Source organism: Falco punctatus (genome assembly GCF_963210335.1).
Source record: "Falco punctatus genome assembly, chromosome: 3".
NCBI lineage: Eukaryota > Metazoa > Chordata > Aves > Falconiformes > Falconidae > Falco > Falco punctatus.
The window spans coordinates 19790570-19810624 of record NC_137582.1 but is presented as its reverse complement, the minus strand read 5'-3'; the positions used below and the strand labels follow the sequence as shown (position 1 = coordinate 19810624).

The window sequence follows — 20055 nt, the reverse complement described above, 5'->3', positions numbered from 1 at the left end:
TATGGGTGGTATTAAAACTATAATATCTATTCTTAGCTGTTTCAAATACAATCATTTTTATAATCTTTCCCATCAAAAACATCCTACATAGAAGGATTGACTGAGATGCACTGGTACTTCCACATTAGAAGAATTCTTTTGTAAGGAAGAGAGACATCCTTGATGGCACTTCTTCTTCTTCACTTAATGTTATTACCTCCTTCGAAAATCTTTAGGTCTGGAAAAAGAAAAGAAAAGGTGCTTAAGACATGTATAGCAACAGTGGCTTTGCTTTAAGGATGCAATAACAGCCATGTTTATTTTTATTTCCTTATTCTGGTGCTTGGAGGTTTTGTGCTGAAAAAGGGTATTTTCTGGATTATGTAAGACAGACAGAACAAATCAAAGTAGTTTACTAAGACCTCTAAGAATTTACAGACACCAGAACTAGCTGGTCAAGGTGTTTCTTAGAAGCCACTCCTAGTTTCCTAAAGCAAAACAAAACCCACCTTTAACTGAATGCGGTCTCACAATGACTTTAAACACTATTATTTGTCTCCACTTTAAAAAAAATGAATAACCCATGCATAAGATGGCAAGTTTTAAGTTAACAGCACAGTCCACCACAACACTACTAGACTAAATAAAACTGATGACTTAAAGGAAAACCTATTTTGAGTCTTAAAGGTTCTGCAATCCCTTCTGCTTGGATAAGAAATGTGGAAAACATCCTGACAACAGACTGCTGTTTGTAATCCTCTGCAATTTCCTATTCAAGCATATGTCACTCTGCCTGCCACACATCCACTGGCTGTAGAAACGAGATCCTCCCTGAACCTACAAGGTCCAGACTAGGTTGTGGTTTTTAGAAGAATGCTCAGTTTGAAGGCCAGCTGCAAGTCTACAACGCTAACAGGTCCCAAACGGAACCCTAACATTAAACCCAGTTAAATCTGCAACGGTGGTAAACTTTACCATTAACTTTGTTCATCACTGCAAATGAAAAGCAGATAGCAATGGAAGCAGGATGCTTGCTTTGGAGACAGACAGTTCAGATGGCTGCAGAGATGCCATACAGAAATCTAATACCTAATTAGCCATTAAAAGAATCTGTTGCAGATCTAGTGTTTTTCAACTGATAGCACTGCAAAGTGAAGTTGTTCATGCAATTCTTGCACGAGCCTGTAGGTTCTTATGTGAAAGCAACTCTGGAATTCAGTCTGTGCCATTCCAAGTGTATCGTATTAAATCTGATTATTATATGAATTTTAAAGAACAACTCTAAAGAGCTAGTGTTCATACTGTAATGAATCATAAAGCTTCTTTTTTTCCCATTTAAATGGAGTACTCTCTAGTAACATTTAGACTTGTATCTTTTGTGCGTGAAAGAACTGCTGTAAGCACCATATACATCGTTTACATACTTGCTTAGAGTTGGACTTGAACACAGTCAACATTTGATGGCTACTATGCACTGGACAGTCAAGACCATTTCCTAGAATCCTGGATTGAAGTATTCAGACACATTCCACATCTTGTTACTCAGATCTCACCCCTGCATAACCAGGTTATATATTTCATTATATCACAGTTTGTACTGTATTAAGAGAGCAGGATTTTGAAAATATCTCAGCAGTGACTTAGACACCTTAGACACCACCTAGACAGGTGGACCAGTGCTGAAAGATTTTAGAGATACAGCATGGTAAAGATGGCATTGTCTTGCAGCTTATAGTTGTTACTCTCATTCTTTACAGGCCAATTCAACCTCTTGCACCCTGCTTAAAGGATTTTGCATTTTTCTTCAAATAGCACATTTAAAACTTCAGTCTAGGGTTATGTTGGAGTGCTGCAGAGCCAGGGGTCTCATGGTACTTTGTTCTCGGGTGAAAACCCAATTATTATTTTTTCCTTGCTTGTAATCTGCATTTCAACCTTAATGCTCATTGTCTTAAAAGTTATATGCATAAAACATTGGACTCTTTAGTTTGCAGTCTTACAAGGTTAATGAAGCTTAAAGACAGGATTTTCTATACTGAAACACTTGTGTGAACAAATACAAAAGTTTTTAAAGCCTTTTCTATTGCCACAGTAGGCTTTTATGCCTACTAAGTACTTGGCTTTTGGAGGCCACAATCTCTGCTTTTAAAGAGTCCTTGGCACTAGGGAAACTAAACTTTGAAAAACACTGCCTTTAGCAACAGTGTTATAAATATTTTTTCAGACGAAGAACATGAATGCACAAAAACCTATTCTACTCAGAGAGAATTATGAGCTACTTGTGAACATCAATGGATAACTGCTCATTGATAAATGACATAAATCCACGCACAAGTGTTCTTCTTTGATGGCAGTGCTTTTGCCCCTTCTCAGCAAAGCACAGAGATTATGCATTTGGAACAAAGGAAATGATATCTCCTAGAAGAGACGGTTCAGAAATTCACCCAAAGGCAAGACTTCACATAGCTGCTTCTCTCTCTTTCTTCTTTTAAATTTTTTTTTAAAAGGTAACATTCTTTGGGAAAAAAAATTGCTGTATATTGACAGCAGGCTCCAAGACAAGGGGAATCAGGAGGCAGAATATGGGAACTAGCATCTCTGAAATCTGTGCCGAAAGGCGAAGTATTATGGGTTCACTGAAAATATGCAACATTAGTCTGTGCAGCAGATGTCTGCCACCAAAACAAGTAAAAAAATATTTGTCCCACTAACATTTTATACTGCACATAAAAAGCATTAAGACACAGTCCAGTGAATTCTAGGCAAAACACTCAGCAAATTAAATTAACATCCAATTACGCGATGCCTCTCAGTCCTTCTCTCTCTTAACAAATACTTTACCATTGAGTAAAAGAAACTGAAGAGCTGGTCCAAAGCTCTGATTAAAGATTTAAAATCTCTTAAATTCTCTCAACTTTTCTGCATACTCACATCTATTAGAAAAAGAATACAGCTGATGTAAAATTCTGACAGTCCATGCTCACTGAAACTTATGAATAGGTGAACCTGCATGTACGTGCAGTTCACAGCATCAGTTTTTACCATGGAAAACAAAAGGTTCTCAGTGATCCCCACTGTAACTGGCAGCAATTTCTTCTTCCCAAAACTTTGCAGAATTAAGGTATTCCATATAAACATTGTCTTTCAATACAGATGACAGCCCTACACTCTTGAATGCTGAAGAAATAAAATGGACCAAGAGTTTTCCCATTTACAGGGAAACTAACTTTTTTGCTCTGTACCCCCCTTCAAGAACTAAGACTGAGTCAAACTAAACCCTAGAGTATGGGCTAAGATTTTCTCTAGAGGCACAGCAGCTCTGGTTCAGCCTGTTTTATAATTTAATTTCTCTTACTTCCTGTCACATTCTTCCAAGCTCAGGAACATCCCAACTAAGAAAGCCAGGCAAAAATATCAGGAGGCCTCCATGGATGAACAAGGAGCTCCTGGACAAACTCAAACACAAAAAGGAAGCAGCAAGGACAGGTAGCCTGGGAGGAATGAAGAGAAATTGAGCAGCCAGGGGTCAGGTTAGGAAAACTAAAGCCCTGACAGAATTAAATCTGGCCAGGGACATCAAGGGCAACAAGAGAAGCTTCTATAGGTATGTTGGTGATGAAAGGAAGGCTAGAGAAAATGACAGCCCTCTCCAGAAGGAAATGTGAAACCTGGGACATGGAGAAGGCTGTGATACTCAATGATTTTTTTTGCCTCAGTCTTCACCAGCAAGTGCTCCAGCCATACCACCCAAGTCGCAGAAGGCAAAGACAGGGACTGTGAGAATGAAGAACTGCCCGCTGTAGCAGAAGATGAGATTCGAGACCACCTAAGGACCTGAAGGTGCACAAGTCCACGGGACCTAGTGAGATGCATCTGCGGGTCCTGAGGGAACTGGCAGATGAAGTCACTAAGCCACTATCCACCTTATTTGAGAAACATAACCCCCATTTTTAAAAAGGGAACAAAGACGACCTGGGAAACTACAGGCCAGTCAGTCTCACCTTGATGCCCAGCAAGGTCACGGAGCAGATCCTCCAGCAAATGACACTCAGGCACATGGGAAATAAGGAGGTGATCGGTGACAGCCAACATGGCTTCACCAAGGGCAAATCATGCCTGACAAATTTTGGTGGCCTTCTACAACAGGGTTACAGCATTGGTGGATAAGGAAAGAGCAACTGATGTCATCTACCTGGGACTTGTGCAAAGCATTCAACACCGTCCCACGCAACATCCTTGTCTCTAAACTGGAGAGACATGGATTTAAACAGATGAACCACTTGGTAGATAAGGAATTGGCTGGATGGTTGCACTTAAAAGAGCTGCAGTCCACAGCTCCCATGTCCAAGTGGAGATCAGTGACAAGCGGTGTTCCTCAGGGACTGGTACTGGGACCAGCACTGTTTAACAGCTTTGTTGGCAAAATGGACACTGGAGTTGACTGCACCCTCAGCAAGTTTGCCAGTGATACCCAGCTGAGTGCTGCAGTCAACATGCTGGAGGAAAAGGATGGCATCCAGAGGGACCTTGACAAGCTTGAGAGACAGGCCGGTGCAAACCTCATGAATTTCAACAGGGCCAAGTGCAAGGTCCTGCACACAGGTTGGGGCAATCCCAAGGACAAATACAGGCTGGAGAGAGAATGGGTTGAGAACAGCCATGAGGAGAAGGGCTTAGGGGTGTTGATGGATGAGAAGCTGGACACGACCCAGCAACATGCGCTTGCAGCCCAGAAAGCCAACAGTATCCAGGGCTGCATGAAAAGAAGAGTGGCCAGCAGACTGAGGGGAGTGATTCTCCCCCTCTGTTCCACTCCTGTGAGCCTCACCTGCAGTACTGCATTCAGCTCCGGGGCCTCCAGCATAAAAAGGCCACGGACCCGTTGGAGCCAGTCCAGAGGAGGGCCACAAAGATGATGAGAGGGCTGCAGCACCTCTCCTGTGAAGACAGGCTGGGAGAGTTGGGGTTCTTCAGCCTGGAAAAGAGAAGGCTCCAGGGAGACCTTATAGCAGCCTGCCAGTACTTAAAGGGACCTACAAGAAAGCTGGAGAGGGACTTTTTACAAGGGCATGTAGTGACAGGACAAGGGAAAATGGCTGCAAGCTGAAAGGGAGTAGATTTAGATTAGATATTAGGAAGAAATTCTTTGCTATCAGAGTGGTGAGGCAACCAAACAAGTTGCCCAGAGCAGCTGTGGATGCCCCGTCCCTGGCAGTGTTCAAGGCCAGGCTGGATGGGGCTCTGAGCAACTTGGTCTGGTGGAAAGTGTCCCTGCCCATGGCAGGGGGGGTGGAGTCTTTGAGGTCTCTGCCAACCCAAACCATTCTACAATTCTATGATATACCTGAGCATACCTCTTTGTAACCCGATACTCTAAAACACTTTTCTACTCAGATGTGTCGAATTTTTAAATAGCCTTGAATTTGCCTTTATTTTGAAAATAACTTCTATTCTTATCTCTTGATAAGTGAAAGCTGTTACTGGTAATAATTTCAGCATTAATCCAGTCTACAATACAGGGAAAAAGTATGCTATCAGGACCGAATGTGCATGCATTAAAAAAAAAATAATTCTGAAACTAAGTCTCATTATGTAACAAAATAAGCTAAATGCCTCCTCAAAACATCAAAATCACAGCAAGTGATAAACCCACTTGAGACACTCAGCAAGTGATAAAAAAAAGACAGAACCACACAAGTTCATTTCTTTTTAGCCTGCACCACAACTCCCACATCAGAGAAGCTCCATCACTGACAGCAGCAATACTACTGTTGCACAGGCCATGTTATAAATCATATATTTAAAAATACTGCAGTCCTGTGACATTGCCAGTTCGTGATTCCGTAGAAAACAGAAAAAAACTTTGTATTTACTGTGGAAGCAAGTTACTCAGACTGTAAGAGAAAACAGAACCGAAGGGAGATTAACAAGACTAAACTGTTACGTTATTCATTTCAAGATGGAAGTGAGATAGTAAGTACATCTTCACTAAAAAATCCTTTAATATTAAATGTAATAATACCTCTTTAATATTATGTAATTAATTAATGTAATAATACGTCTTTCTCTCAAAAAGATGTCAAGACTAGAAAACAAAAGTTCTCAGCTTCCAGATCTGCCTCTTTATAACTTACTCAATGTATCTACAGATTCTGAATAAAATATTACGAGGAAAATGGTGGGAAGCCAGTTCTGCCTGGCTCACTGCTACAAACTATTTTCAGCATGCTAGTTAGCAAATACAGAGGGATCTCCAAGAAACGGATTTGTGAACTACTTGTGGCCTGTGAAGACTTTATGTGCAGCCTGCAGAACTACATGCTTAGCAGCGCAGAGAGAGGAACAGGAAAACTGGTTTGTAAAATTAAGGCAAGTTTGCTTCATATTCTAAAGATAAAGGACCTGACCATCCTTATTACAAGGCTTTGTGAATTTGGATATTTTTTTCATACCCATTATGTGAATGTAATGAAAAACATGGGCTAACTGTTCACTATGTATAAAGGATAAAATGCCTGCTTGTGAACAAACCGTTAAAGGTTGGATATACAACTATCAGCAAAATATGCAAAATGCTGGTGGAATGAAAGATCAAATGGAACAGTTATTTAAACTCTCAGAAGTAATGTGCTCTACTTAAGGGATTCTGAAGACACCCTATACATCCAGGTTATTTTTAGCGATTAAAAAAAATCAAGAGCCATTTGTGAAATCTCATCAAAACACAAAGCTGACTTATTGTTTCTCAAAATTAGAGCCATTCAGGTATATCAACAAACTTGAAAGATTAGCTGGAGGGGCTAATACAGACGTGCCAAATGCTTCGGGTACCAGTCACCTACAAATGTTTTTGGGCTCCTGGTGGACACAGAGTTGAACATGAGCTAGCAATGTGCTCTTGCTGAAAAGAGGGCAAATGGTATCCTGGGCAGCAGTATCCAAATATTGCCAACACGTCAAGTGAGGTGATCCTTCCCCTCTGCTCAGCACTGGGGAGGGCACACCTGGAGTGCTGTGTCCAGTTCTGGGCTCCCCAGTACAAGAGAGACATGGGCATACTGGAAAGTCCAATGCAAGGCCACAAAGATGATTATGGGACTGCAGCACCTCATATATGTGGACAGGCTGAAAGAGCTGGGACTGTTCAGCCTGGAGAAGAGAAGGCTCAGGGGCGATCTCATCAAACTCTAAAAATAGACGATGGGAGGGTGCAAGGAGGACAAAGCCAGGCTCTTTTCAGTGGAGCCCAGTGACACAACCAGAGGCAACGGGCACAAACTGAAACACAGAACATACTGTCTGAACATCAGGAAACACTTTACTATGAGGGTGACTGAGCACTGGAGCAGGTTGCCCAGAAAGTTTGTAGCGTCTCCGTCCTTGGAGATACTTAAAAGCTGTCTGTACATGGACCTAGGCAACTGGCTCTAACTGGCCCTGCTTGAGCTGAGGGGTTGGACCAGATGACCTCCAGAGGTCTTTTCCAACCAATCTCTCTGCTGTAATACAATGGTGCAGTCAGAACTGCTTCTCAGACAAAACTCTAATTGCGAAATCTCCAGAGACACTGAAGACAGAATTCACAATGGCAAGCTTTACCCTAAGGAGATTGGTCTCTCCAAGTCATCTCTAAAGTCAGTGAAGAAAGGCAGAGCTTTCCCGAAGTACTTTAAGTAAAGATTAATTTTCTTTATTCCAAATGGAGCTTAATCTACCTGTGATAAATTAATACTGAGGTTTGGTGATCATACATGTTAGAAGAGTAACTTAAGCAGCTTCAGCCCCCTAACAACCCCTACCAACTCCAATGTACACCACTTTGTGCAGCTGCATAAAACAAGACGATCTTTAACCTAGGTCAGTTCCCTGAATCTTGTTATTCTGTTGCTACACAAGCAGAATGGAAAGTCAGGAAAAGTGATGGATGGTACTTAAAAACCTGCCTTTTTGCCAGAAGAGATGCTCATGAAGCTATGACCTCAGCTTCTGAGTATCTCAGATGGCAAACAGAAACTAACAGTACAAAAAGACCTACTTGCATAGTTGCATCTATGATAGGAGTCCCCCCTCCCCATAACATTCAATACTCTTTTTCAGTATGATGTAAAATGTGCTCTTCCTAGGCTATTTTTCCTGTCAAAGTGGACAGAACAGAGACCCTTTCCAAACGTTAAATGTGTCCAGTTTTCAAATCCTGGAGTGAATATTTATTTCCATCAACCCTGAACAGACACTGCACAGTTCCATCTTTATTAAATTCTTGTCAGCACATTCCAACAAAGATGTTTCCCTTTGCCCAGCAATGTTTTGTTGGAGGTAAAAAAGCCTCAGAAAATATAAAATAAAATAAGGGTGGTGGGGGTGTATTACTCTGTGAACCAAATCTAAGGAACCACCAGCCTGCAAGGTACTGAAATCAATATCTTGATTTCAAAAATACATAGGCCAACTTCACCACCCTACGTCTAGGCAAGCCAGAGAATGCCTTGGAATACATCTTTATAGCAGACATGAAAAATAGCACTATTTACCTCAAAGAAATAACAAAGTTTAGAGCTTTGAGTAATACATGAAATGTCTACTTTATATTTAAAGAAGCTATTTTACTACCTTTTACAGCATTTTGATTTTCAGACAATCCTTCAAAAAATATTTTCTCTTCATTTTTAATAACTCAGAATACTTCTTCAAAACTATGTATTTCAACCCAAATTATTGTTTCTTAGAACTTCTAAAGGCATTGGGATTAGCTATAAAAATTTAATTTATAATAGACACTGCTCTTGCTTCTTCTTCTAGAAGTTGTTACACACCTGCCTAGTTTTTTCAGCCACATGCTGTTGATAAAATAGCATTTGATATAACATGACCTTATCTTCTTTCAAGCTCAAAACAACTGGATAGTCATCTCTCCACAAACAATCTCTACTCAGAACAGTTTTGTTTTTACGTTGCACTGTCCAAGGCATTTCAAAAGAAGTTATACAAAAGTCAAATAGCATGGAGTTACTGCAGTCATTTGTGTGCTTGCGAGCATGTATTCATGACTGCCAACTAATGGTTTCAAAGCTGCCTCTCCTAAGGAGTAAGACTGCCAGTGCTGCAGAAGTGACCTGTCAATACCTGCTCTTGACTCAGCAATGCACACCTGGTTCAGAAGCTTTGAAGATCTTAAACTGCATTTTTCTCTTCACCTGCAGGCAATTATCTCAGCATTGGAGAACGTGACCCAGAGTTCCCTGTACATTCTGCAATCTCACCAGCAATAACAATGAGTGTTTCAGAAAGGATTTAACCTTGCATCAGCACTGTAGAAGGTCAGTGCCTTAAGGCTAACTAATGCTGCACACTAATAAACTGACAAAGAGATGAAAGCAGTGGTACAAGAGCAAAAGTTGAAAAAGATTGGCTTAGAATTCTGTTAAGATTTCACTACGAGTGAGAAAAAACATTCCAGATATATCCTGTAGGAAAGGTACATCCATCTCTTCCATTCACAGTCTGTGCAACGCTATTACTTGAAAAATTTCATGTTTGGTAGGATACCCATTTGCATGGGTTATCCACCAAAAAAAAAATAAAATAAAAAAATAGTATCAGTCTTAACTCACAGTTATCAAAATGTTTTAAGTGTAACTCATGCCAGAGGATTTCAGGTCTGTGGCTGCTATGATAGATTTTATTTCCACTGGCTTTTTCCCCCACCCCATTTCCTGCAGAACAGTAGAGAGTTCCCCAAACAGCTGAATGAGTCTTCAGGATGACCGTGTAGTTTTACAGCAGCTCTATGTGATTTTCCTGCACAGATTTCAAGAATTCTACGTAACGATAGGGATAAAATCTCTCCAAACTTGGCTGAAAAACTAAATGCACAAAGAAATGTAGTTTAATTCATGTTAAAGTACTCCTAAACTACTCCCAAATTTGTTTCAGTAGTTAACCAATGATATCCACTGGTTCATACATGTGTCTTTTAGTAGAGTTTATAACCATACAGTTTGTAATAGATGACAGTCAGGAGAAGACCAATTAGTGAAAAGATTTTGTGGACTGATTACACCACTTAGAATCTAGCCCTCAGCCACTCTTCGATCCAATTACTCTGAGCTAGCGGGCACACTAGATCTGTATTACTGTAATGCTCTTTTTCATATTTATGGAAATCACAATCACAGGAATGTGGAATTATTGCTAACTGACGACAGCCGGCTGGTTACACACGATAATTCTATGGCTCATCTTTCATGTCCACTTATTAGTGACAATAGGTGTTTTTTAACTTTTTCTTAAGAAAAAAGGTTCCAAATAATTTGGTTTTCTATAAAACCCTCGCACAGTACACATAGCATGAATTCTGAGGTCTATCTGGCATACTTTTTAAGGTTAATTTATGAATACAACTACAAATTTTTTAGTATCTTAAGATTCATTTTTGTAGGCAAACTTAAAAAGACATCCACATAGAGCCAAACTTCACTGTAAACTCAGAAACAAGAGCAATATATATATATATATATTTCAGGTACACTTCGCAAGTTGTGCCAAAGTCAATAGCTGTTAGGTAAAGGGGATTTCTGAACACATTTCATCTGTTTCACTAATCACACTAGTAAATCAAAACCCAAGGATTAGACATGGCTATCAATCTCTGTAAAACCAAATTATGTTGTTACACTCAAATATCAACAGAGTTTGGGAGCTGGAGGTGGAGGGGGGGGAGTTGAATTGTTTTTCTACTCAAGATGTACCTATTATCCCAGGGTAGCTCAGTGTTTCTGGTAAAATAATCAGTGAAACAGCTAGTGATATTTAAACTATCATTAAATTTCCAATAACCACCTTGGCCTATTCTAAACCATGAACTTCTTCCTCTGCTTGGGGGCAAAAGAACCTTTTCCGTATTGGTGGAGTTCTCATGCAGAGTATCATCTCAGCTAAAAAGTATTTCTACAAGTATAACTTATTTCACTTGGAGAATAAACCACAGTAACAGAAGCTGCATTTAGTAACAAAACGGAGTAAATGGTGGCTTTACTGATACTGTGATGCCAGTAGCTTTATAGTGACTAAATCTGTTCTCTGCACACACAAAGCTTAAGATAAATATTTTGTGGTCTTCGACTGCACCTTGTGGGTTTTTTTTCCTACATAAAACTAGCACTTGCTTTAGTTTTTAGAAAGTGTCCATAGATCAAGTTATCTAACCCAATGCTAATATGCATTTAGGTACTCTTAGTGAAATTAAGAATGGCTTGTTACAAATTAAAATAAACTGGTTACAACACCGGTTTCCCTAAAAACAAATTAAGCTGAACTGAACCAAGCTGTATAAAAATTACTGTCAATCCCAGATTTTGACCTGGATTATATGAATTCTGTCTGGAAAGTGATTTAAGTTAAATCAGTGCAATGTACACGTAAACTTCATCTCAGTAAGATGATGGTTTTTGCAAATCTTTAAGTGATATATTCTGCTAAAAACCATAGGATTGCATGAAGAACAGCACTGTACACTCGGCTTTGTCCAAAGAATTACATTATTCTTAAAATAAATACAGAAGTGGGTAAAGGAATGGTGAAATGCTTTCCAGACTTACTGTCAGCACCAAAAGTGAAAAAAGCAAAAGGGCGATTAAAAAATAATCTAATTCTAATTTCATCTGGCTAAGTAGTTAAACAGTATCATATACAACCATTCTTCTATTGCTTGTCAAATTCCCATTAATTTAATTTCTCACATACGAGATCAACAGATTTTAGAGGAAGGAGAAAGTATCTTTGGAACTTTCTTCTTGAGAGCCTCTTCAGAGAGCTGAAGTAAAAGTGTCTAGTTACCCATTTATTAAATCCCTTGCCTTCAACTCTAGTTTTAGATACAACGTAAGCTGCCTCCAAATAAAGGGTACGAGAATCAGTAGCACTGGTGTGTTTCATGCATGCTAGAGAAAAGCCAGTAATTCATTTTAACAGGCTAAACAACCTAAACATGAATTTGTCAGGTTTTAAAGATGATTAAGCTACTGACCCTTCTCACTCAGTGTCCAGTTGCTGCCTGAAGTTAAAAGCTAATGTAGAGGAGAGCAATTGTCTTCTGAAGTATGTGTGGCTTTTTGTCCACAGGAATTTAGATCTAGCTCTGGTAGCCTGAAATGTGAGACTAAGTTACCTTCAAGTCCTTTTAAGTGAAATGCTACAGAAAATTCGAAGACATTTTTATGTCCTTATTATAAGAAAAAAGTGTTACCAGTGATAGTTCCCAGATTTTAATGGGGGTTAATGATCTCCAGTTAGTTACTGGAATTCCTACTAAGAACCAAAAAAAGCCACAGAAAATGAACTTCCAGAGGGATTCCTCGAAGGGTACATTGGAACAGAACTGGGCTGTATTGGCAGGATAGCTTCTTCCTGGTTTATGCAGTTTGTTTTTAGGAAAAAGTAAGACCAGCTCCAGCCTTTCACAGAAGTTTGTATTGGCCACCTCTTCTCTCAACACTGATGCGTGCCAGCCCTGCTTTGTGAAAAAGGTGAGCACTGAAGTTGGAGGGGCAGTACTTATTCCTATTACAGCAACATGCCATAGCCCAAGATAAGAACCAAACACTACCATGTGAGGCACGACAATTCAAAACCCAAAAAGCTGCAGACACGCTGTTCAACAAAGCAAGAACTAAGAAAAAGGCTGGAGGAATATGTTTATTTCACTGCAGAATTTTTAAAGGCTCCTGAATAAACTCAAGATGGTCCTTACAAAAATAGCTCAAGACCTCACCATCTTTGGAAGAGATGTTTATGGTTTTCTTTCTGAGTTTCTCTATACAGCTGGAGTAACCACTCTCACAATTTTTCATTTGTTATACCATGTAATTCACTGTAGAAGAAAAAGCATTTTATAAACTAGGTATTAAACTGTAAGTTATAATCTGTAACACGGCACATTACTGGAAATACTCCAAATATCATTTTTGTCTCTAATATAATGTGAGGTGTCTTTTGGTGTTGGCTCTGTGTAATGTTACCTGAAGAAAAATTAACAGGCAAAAAATTTCATTACAAAACCTGCCAGCAACTTGCATTTATAAAATGTTGTGTATAACCACATACCCAGGTATCTCTGGCTTCTTCAGCTCTGTTACTACTAGATCCCAGAAATTATTTGGGAACTTACCCTAGAAATTGCAGAATTGTGCAAGACAACTACTGTTGCAGTTATGTTGTAAGACAACGAACAGTAAGGGCAACTGTGGCCCAGAGGATCTCTTAGTCCAAAAGACCTTCTCTTTACCAATGCCTACAAATTTGTTTGCTTAGGAACACCAGCAGTAGGCTTCAGGCTACCTGAGACTGGCAAGGCTGGCTCTAAGGGAGGAACTGGAAGTGGAAGTTATCATTAGCACAAGATATAAAGACGATTATCAGAGCCACCTGCAGGTGTCCAACATGCTTGTGTTTCATCACCTACAAACTTTCCTTTCCAAGAACACTGTGATTCTCTGCTTTTAAAGCCACGGAGCTTTGCTGATGAACTACCAAGAATCTGTGTGCCATGCCACAGGGCTGACACGCAGTGTCAATAGCGGGACCCTGCCCAGCCCACGCTGCTCAGTTGGAACAAAATCATGGCTTCAGACCAGGTTCTGCAACCCCCTGCCTCAAAGCAGGATGTACAGATGGAGGCCAGAAGTCAGGCAAGTTACTCAGAAAAATAAACATTAAAAAGGTGGTTGGTTTTCTTAAACCAAATTTCAGGGTTTACAATACATCAAGTATTAAAAATGTCAAAAGTGTTCAAGGTCTTTTTTCCCCCCCTGAAAGACAAGTGAGAGGCTGTCTGGCCCAAGGAGAGTTCCTATTAAGGCTGGCAGTGGAACAGGCACTCAGTATGCACACCAGCACCAGCCCCAGTGCACTCCTGGAAATCAGACAGCTCTGCTTTCTTAAGGGAAACTCTCAGGAATGCATCCATCTAACTGGAACAACACAGAGCTGCTGTTCCATATATTTGGTAGCATTCTTATTTGAATATTTCTTCAAAAACAATTTCCTGCCTTTAAAACTGTCTAAAAACATATATATATATATACACACCCAGACAGTTAAACAACTTTAAAATGGTATATAACAGGAAAATTTACACATGAATCTGACCTATCCTTGCTTTTATGGAACAGAACTGTTTGCTTAGTTATATGTGACTGTTGAATTCTGTGATGATTTCTGTTTAAAACTCATTTAAAAGACATATAATCTGAAACTTCAAACACACTGGAAATAATGGTTTCATTCATGGTAAAAAGCTACAAAATCAAACTCTGTCAAAGGAACTAGTTTTTGATCTTTCTCCCCTCCAATTGTGCCTGGAAAAGACATAATTTAACTTTCCTGTATCTACATGGTTTTCTACCACACTTATTTATACAGACCTCTCCATCAAGGATTTAAGAGAGAAGGTCTGCACAATTTGGGAAATCAATTGGATAAAGAGAAAGAATGCTCAAAGAAATTCTCTCACTGGAATTATTCTGACATTTAATTCCCTGCTTTCATGGAGCAGGATCCCACTTGATGTCCCATTATGAAGTCTGCTGTGATGGTAGGAGGGGTGATAGGAAAGTTCTCCACTCACCACAAAAACAAATGATTTGCTAGGTTTCCACATCAGATCTGTGCTTTCCTTAAAAAACATTTCACTGTTTTAGCATACCACTTGGATATCGCATATTTGTCTATGGTGCATCAGTCTCCAACTACCAGCAAAACACCCTTTAAAAAAACATCTATAGCAAGACATTTCGATACAAAATACAGGTAAAAAGTCCAGTGAGATCATTAGCAGCATTAAGCATGTTCTCTTCACTTTCAAATGAAAACTATTTACATTATTACTTCAGATTAAAGATAAAAATGCTATTTTCCTCCTAATATTAGTAACTTCTATAAATTCAGTAATTTATATTCATTCCCTATTATCTGTCTTATGGCTCTTTTATATCCAGTGAGGTACTTTTCTTGGGTGTAAGTATTAATGTATAACCCTGAAGATTAATTTTCTTGTCATAATTGTGTTTACCTGCATTTTATAGTCTTACATATCTTTGATCAAGCTATGTTTTCCATTTGATCTTTTCCATTAAAGGCTACAGCTGTTTTTAAAGGGCTTATATAGATTTTTATTTTATTTTATTTTAATCTTTTTTGGAAAGATGCGCCACAAAGAGTATCTTCCTCTGACTTTTTTAAAATCACTCTCACAGGAATTTAATTCCCATTTGAACCTCTACCCTTGTTGAACAGAGTGGTCACCAGGCTCAGAACTTCATGGAAGATAAATTATAATTAAAAACAGAAGTTACATAAAGTGGCAAGACTTCTTAAAATCACGTGAAGGAAAATAAATTGAGTTTATAGTTTTTCTGCATCCTACATCTTCTGGTTTATTGTAGGGACTACTCTTACTGCTCAGAAGCTATCCATGGGTTCTGCAGAAGCTCACAGACCAAAGTACACAACAATAAATATACAGGCCTTTTCTATCCCAAATGCAGAATGCAGGATACAGAGGACAAAAAAAAGGCTACTTATTTTAGCACTGCGTTCTCCCACCCAGACTTCTAAGACCCTAGTGCAGAGTAACAAACAATAGCCCAAGGAAAAGCCAAACAGGACTAACACTACTATAAACTTATGCATTAGAGTTTTTAAACACATTTTATTAAAATATTAATCTATTTTACTATCTATGTTTGTTTACTTTCAACATATACGAAGAACCATGGTACAATTTGCATTGGAAAACACCACACTCAAAGTCAGACTGACTGCAGCATTACATCAGGTTGCTCAGGAACTCATGGAGTCAAGTTCTGAGCATCTCCAAGGCTGGAGATTTCACAACCTGTCTGAGCAGCCTGTCAGCTGGAAAAGAATAACATGATGAGGAACCAAAACGGAAAGTCAGTTTTTGCATTTTGAGATATGCATGTGTTCCTGCAATATTTGGATTTCCAAAAAAACAACTCATGCTCCCTTTACATTTCCTCTTCTGAAATCATTTTGATGTCAGGTAGTTGTTTTTTTTCAGTACATCTCAAATTATAAAGAATATTAGACTTATACAATGATATTTTAAACTAACTTCTCTTGGTTTGCTGAACAAAGCTGCCAGTATTTTGTCCCCTTTTTTGACTCATTTTTTAAAGAATGTTTTGCTATACACCTCTAAAAAGCTGACATCATTAAAGAATATAGAAATACTTAGAAGTTTTGTTGCTTCTACAGTCTTTCAAAGGAATAATGCAAACTACTTTTTCCATGGGCTCACACATACTGAAAAAGTTCAGAACACAGAGTCCATTACAGCTGGATATTCATACAGCCTTTCTTCTAGTGCCTTTGGTGCAAAGCTGTCTATTCTCAGACACTCCAGCTGGCACTTTAATCAGAACAGTGACTGCTACAACTCACTGTTGCAAGTCCTCTTTCTTTTACAGACTTCTGTATTTTACTTATCACGTCAGAAAGTTTACTAAATTTGCTCAATCTTGTATCTTCTATTTCACAATTAAGCCTCCCCCCATAGCACTCAGTGCTAGAAAATGACAATAATAAATTTATTCCCTCAGTCAGGAAAAGCATTATTATTTTTCCCATTACTTCAAATTGGAAACTCTTCCCAACATTAAAACTGCCAGAGAAGTGTGCTGAAGGTTAAATTAAAACTTTCTATCTGACACTAATAACCGACATTCACAATAGTCTGGTTACAGGCCAGGACAAGAAGCTGAAATTACAACAGCAACTACTGCAATAAGCCCTGCAGCTAGCGGAGAGATGGAAGATAACGACCTTCCATCTGTCTGCTAGGACTTACCAGATCCTGAGAGCAGAAAAGAAGGTAGGGCTGAAGCCCCACACAACAAAGGTATGGTAGCAGTGTCAGGTATATTTTCCTGCCTTTAAAAGTGTCTCTAGCTAGAGTAGCTGACTGAAGGGGAAACTTCTGGCCCAGTCTACCCACTCATAGCATTGAAGTTCTATCAAACTTCCCTTTTTTTCCTTACCCCACCCAGAGCCCGCTAATTACAGTCCTCTCTAGCATTCTGTCACACCTGTTTCAGACCCTCTATTCCAATCCCCTGGTGGTTCGCACCAGAATACCCGCTTGAGTTACCCACCCCTCCCATAGGAGAAGCACTATGATCCTCACAATTGAAAGTCTGGAAATCTGCTGCAGTTGCAGGGCCTCTATGGCAGCAGCACTCCCCAGCCTCTGTAACTGGAATGGAATAAAAAGACTACATACTGATAGCACCTACCAAAAATTGATCTGGATGAGACTGCAAAGGAGAGAAATACAGAGGGAATGGGTATTTTCTCTCTGCTCTGAATTCCTCTCAAGGGAATCGTTCCAAGAAATGAAGGGAGGGAAATTCTAGCTTCAAATTTACCTTCAAAATACTGTTCCTCCCTGCAGATTTTCCCCAAGGATCAACACACTCAAGTAGTCTCCTCAATGCTAACATGAAGCTATTAGGAAACTTAGTTTGACAGCAATGACTAAATTAGATGACATCAAGTTTACTTGTTCTCTGCCCATACACCTACATGCCAAGTAAGGTGGCTGAGCGCTGAGGAGATGAGCTCTGGCAGCATAATACCATGTCCTTTGATAAAAGGGACACTCTTGATTAGTTATCTAAAGCTAAGTACCAGTTTCCAATTCAGTGCTAAATTATCATGTAAGAAACTCTATTAGCATTAGTACTAAAGGCAGTTATACAAGAGTATAATATACCATATGGCATGAGAGACTTATCAGCTTTACTCTAATATACTGTAGAATTCTGGTCTTTGGTGCAGAGTCTGAATTTCTTCAGGGCTAATCCAATGAAATCTCATTGGAACCAGGAAACATCAGCATTTTTATCTCCATCCAGTAATGAGGATAAAAACAAACACAGCAATTTTTATAACCGATATAGGTCAGACATAGTCAAAATCAATCTACTTATTTGCACCCTAAAGAGGGCTTAAATCATTACTGGACTTTGTTCCCTTTCAACAGAGCCTGTAACACTGAGGTGCCTCAGATGACACAGACTTTGTTTTAGATTCATCTAGGATCAGGATCCTAAGTACAACTGACTTTTTAGTAAGCTTTTGAAAGTATTACCCACATTCATGAGAACATGGAAGAAACGTGACAAAGCCCAAGTAATCTTCAAAATGTTCTTTTCATTCTGTCAATGCCCTTCCCCTATTTTAGAACAAAGACTTAAGTCAAGCCACATTAAGCAAGCCCTATCGCAAAGAAGTGTCTAGATACAGATATATAAACAAACATGCTTTTTTTTGTGTGCAGAACACACTTTTAGGTGTCCTCCATACAACATTTGCACAATATTTAAATTTCTCCTACCAAAAAAGGCATTAAATTCTACATAATGAAAATGAGCAGAAGAGCACAAGTTGGTACCAATCATCTGGAAGACTCCAGATCATACTCTACTCTGCCTGCTTAATTCCTGCAGCTGTTTTCCTGTGGCACTTAAAAGAAGCCCAGCATTAGGAATTCAATAGATTTTAAATATTACCATAAGACAAGCTGTTTAGCAACTGCTTGTTTATTTACTATACACATATAAAATCTGCCCTTCTAGGTCACATCAAAGTTTCATCATCTCAGTGGCAGATGGAGAGAGAAAAAGTTAAAGGAACAAGATAAATATAGAGCATTGTTTAAAACTTCCAGAGCCACGAGTCAAATCCGGAGAACTATATTTAATAGCCAATGGTGACCACACACTTCCCTTTTCTGAATCCACTTAAAACTCTTACTCAGAATCTACACATTAACTGCAATACAGGGATAACATCCAAAAAGACAAAAGCAAAATAGGGTGCATCTTTAGTAGTTATGTGATACAGTCAACCCTCATGACATCACATGCTTTACCAAGTTCAATTACTAAAAGCAGAGGAAAAATATTCCACATATAAAGTCTCATTGTGCAAAATCAGTGCAACTCTGTATGACTACTATGTGTGTGGATGTGCAAGCACAAATACACATAATACATAAATACAGAGTTCTATGCAGGCAAAAAGCTTCAGTTAAGACTAGATAAATGTCACAGGCTAACTTTCTCCTGTTATTACTAGGATTTGCAAGCAAAAGCCCACAACATTAAGAAGTTTCACTAAAAAAATTATTTGGTTTCTGTTAAACACGTGACAGAACAATGGAACATTACTCAGTTTTCCCTTCAAAGGAATATAAATCCTATAAATATATGTGAAATGGATACAGACGTTTGTTCTATTCCTGGGATTTCTTAATTGTATTGGTCTGGCTTAAGCAGTGAGAGCTGCTGGTCCATAAAAGGAATTATGAACGCACTCTGCTTTTGAATTGCAAGAAAGTCCTACTCAAGTGTTGCTCATTTACATTATCTTATTACCAGTTTTCTTCTGGAAAAGATAGATCTCTTGTCCACATCTCTCTGCTGCCTATGAAGGGTAAATGCCCTTATCTGCCTATGCCTTTTAATGAAGCAAAAATACATGCTGAAATTCAAAATGTTTAATTTCTTTTAAGTAAAAATAAAAACCCTTTAACGTTAATCTTAGCAAGCAAAAAGCATCAGGCCCCTTTTAAAGTACCAACAGTTTTGGCCATGCACTAAAAAACATTTGCTATCTTTTTTTACTGACAGACCGTTCAAGAATACTCTTCTTATGTGAGCTTCCCCTTCTCTTCATTAATTTAAATTCAACTTTGTTCCTCCAGATTAACTACTTTGCTACATAAAACGTCTCCTCTCTTTGTATTCAAAGGCTTCCTTTGTTTGAAGGAATATTACTGGTTTTGCTAGTGTACAATGATTTTTTCCTACTGTACAAGGCTTTTTACTATCTAGTTACTACCACCTACAAATCTAAACCATGTAGATGATGCACATCATTCTCTAATAGTCTTCTGCAATCAGCTGAACATGAAAATCTACCTTGAAGCTATTGAATGCTCCTGTAAAAACAGGAAGTATTCAGTTCTGGCACTTTGAAGTCCTACTGATTTGA

General features: G+C 38.9%; 1 protein-coding gene across 1 annotated transcript in view; it reads right to left on the bottom strand.

Annotated features, from left to right (window-relative positions):
• MRPL13 (mitochondrial ribosomal protein L13) overlaps positions 1-20055 on the bottom strand; it is a 39202-nt gene continuing 19147 nt past the window's right edge. Inside the window, exon 7 of the mRNA XM_080378351.1 lies at positions 1-217. Coding sequence (XP_080234477.1) covers positions 193-217 — 25 coding nt within the window. The 3' untranslated portion in view covers positions 1-192. The remainder of the gene's footprint in view (positions 218-20055) is intronic.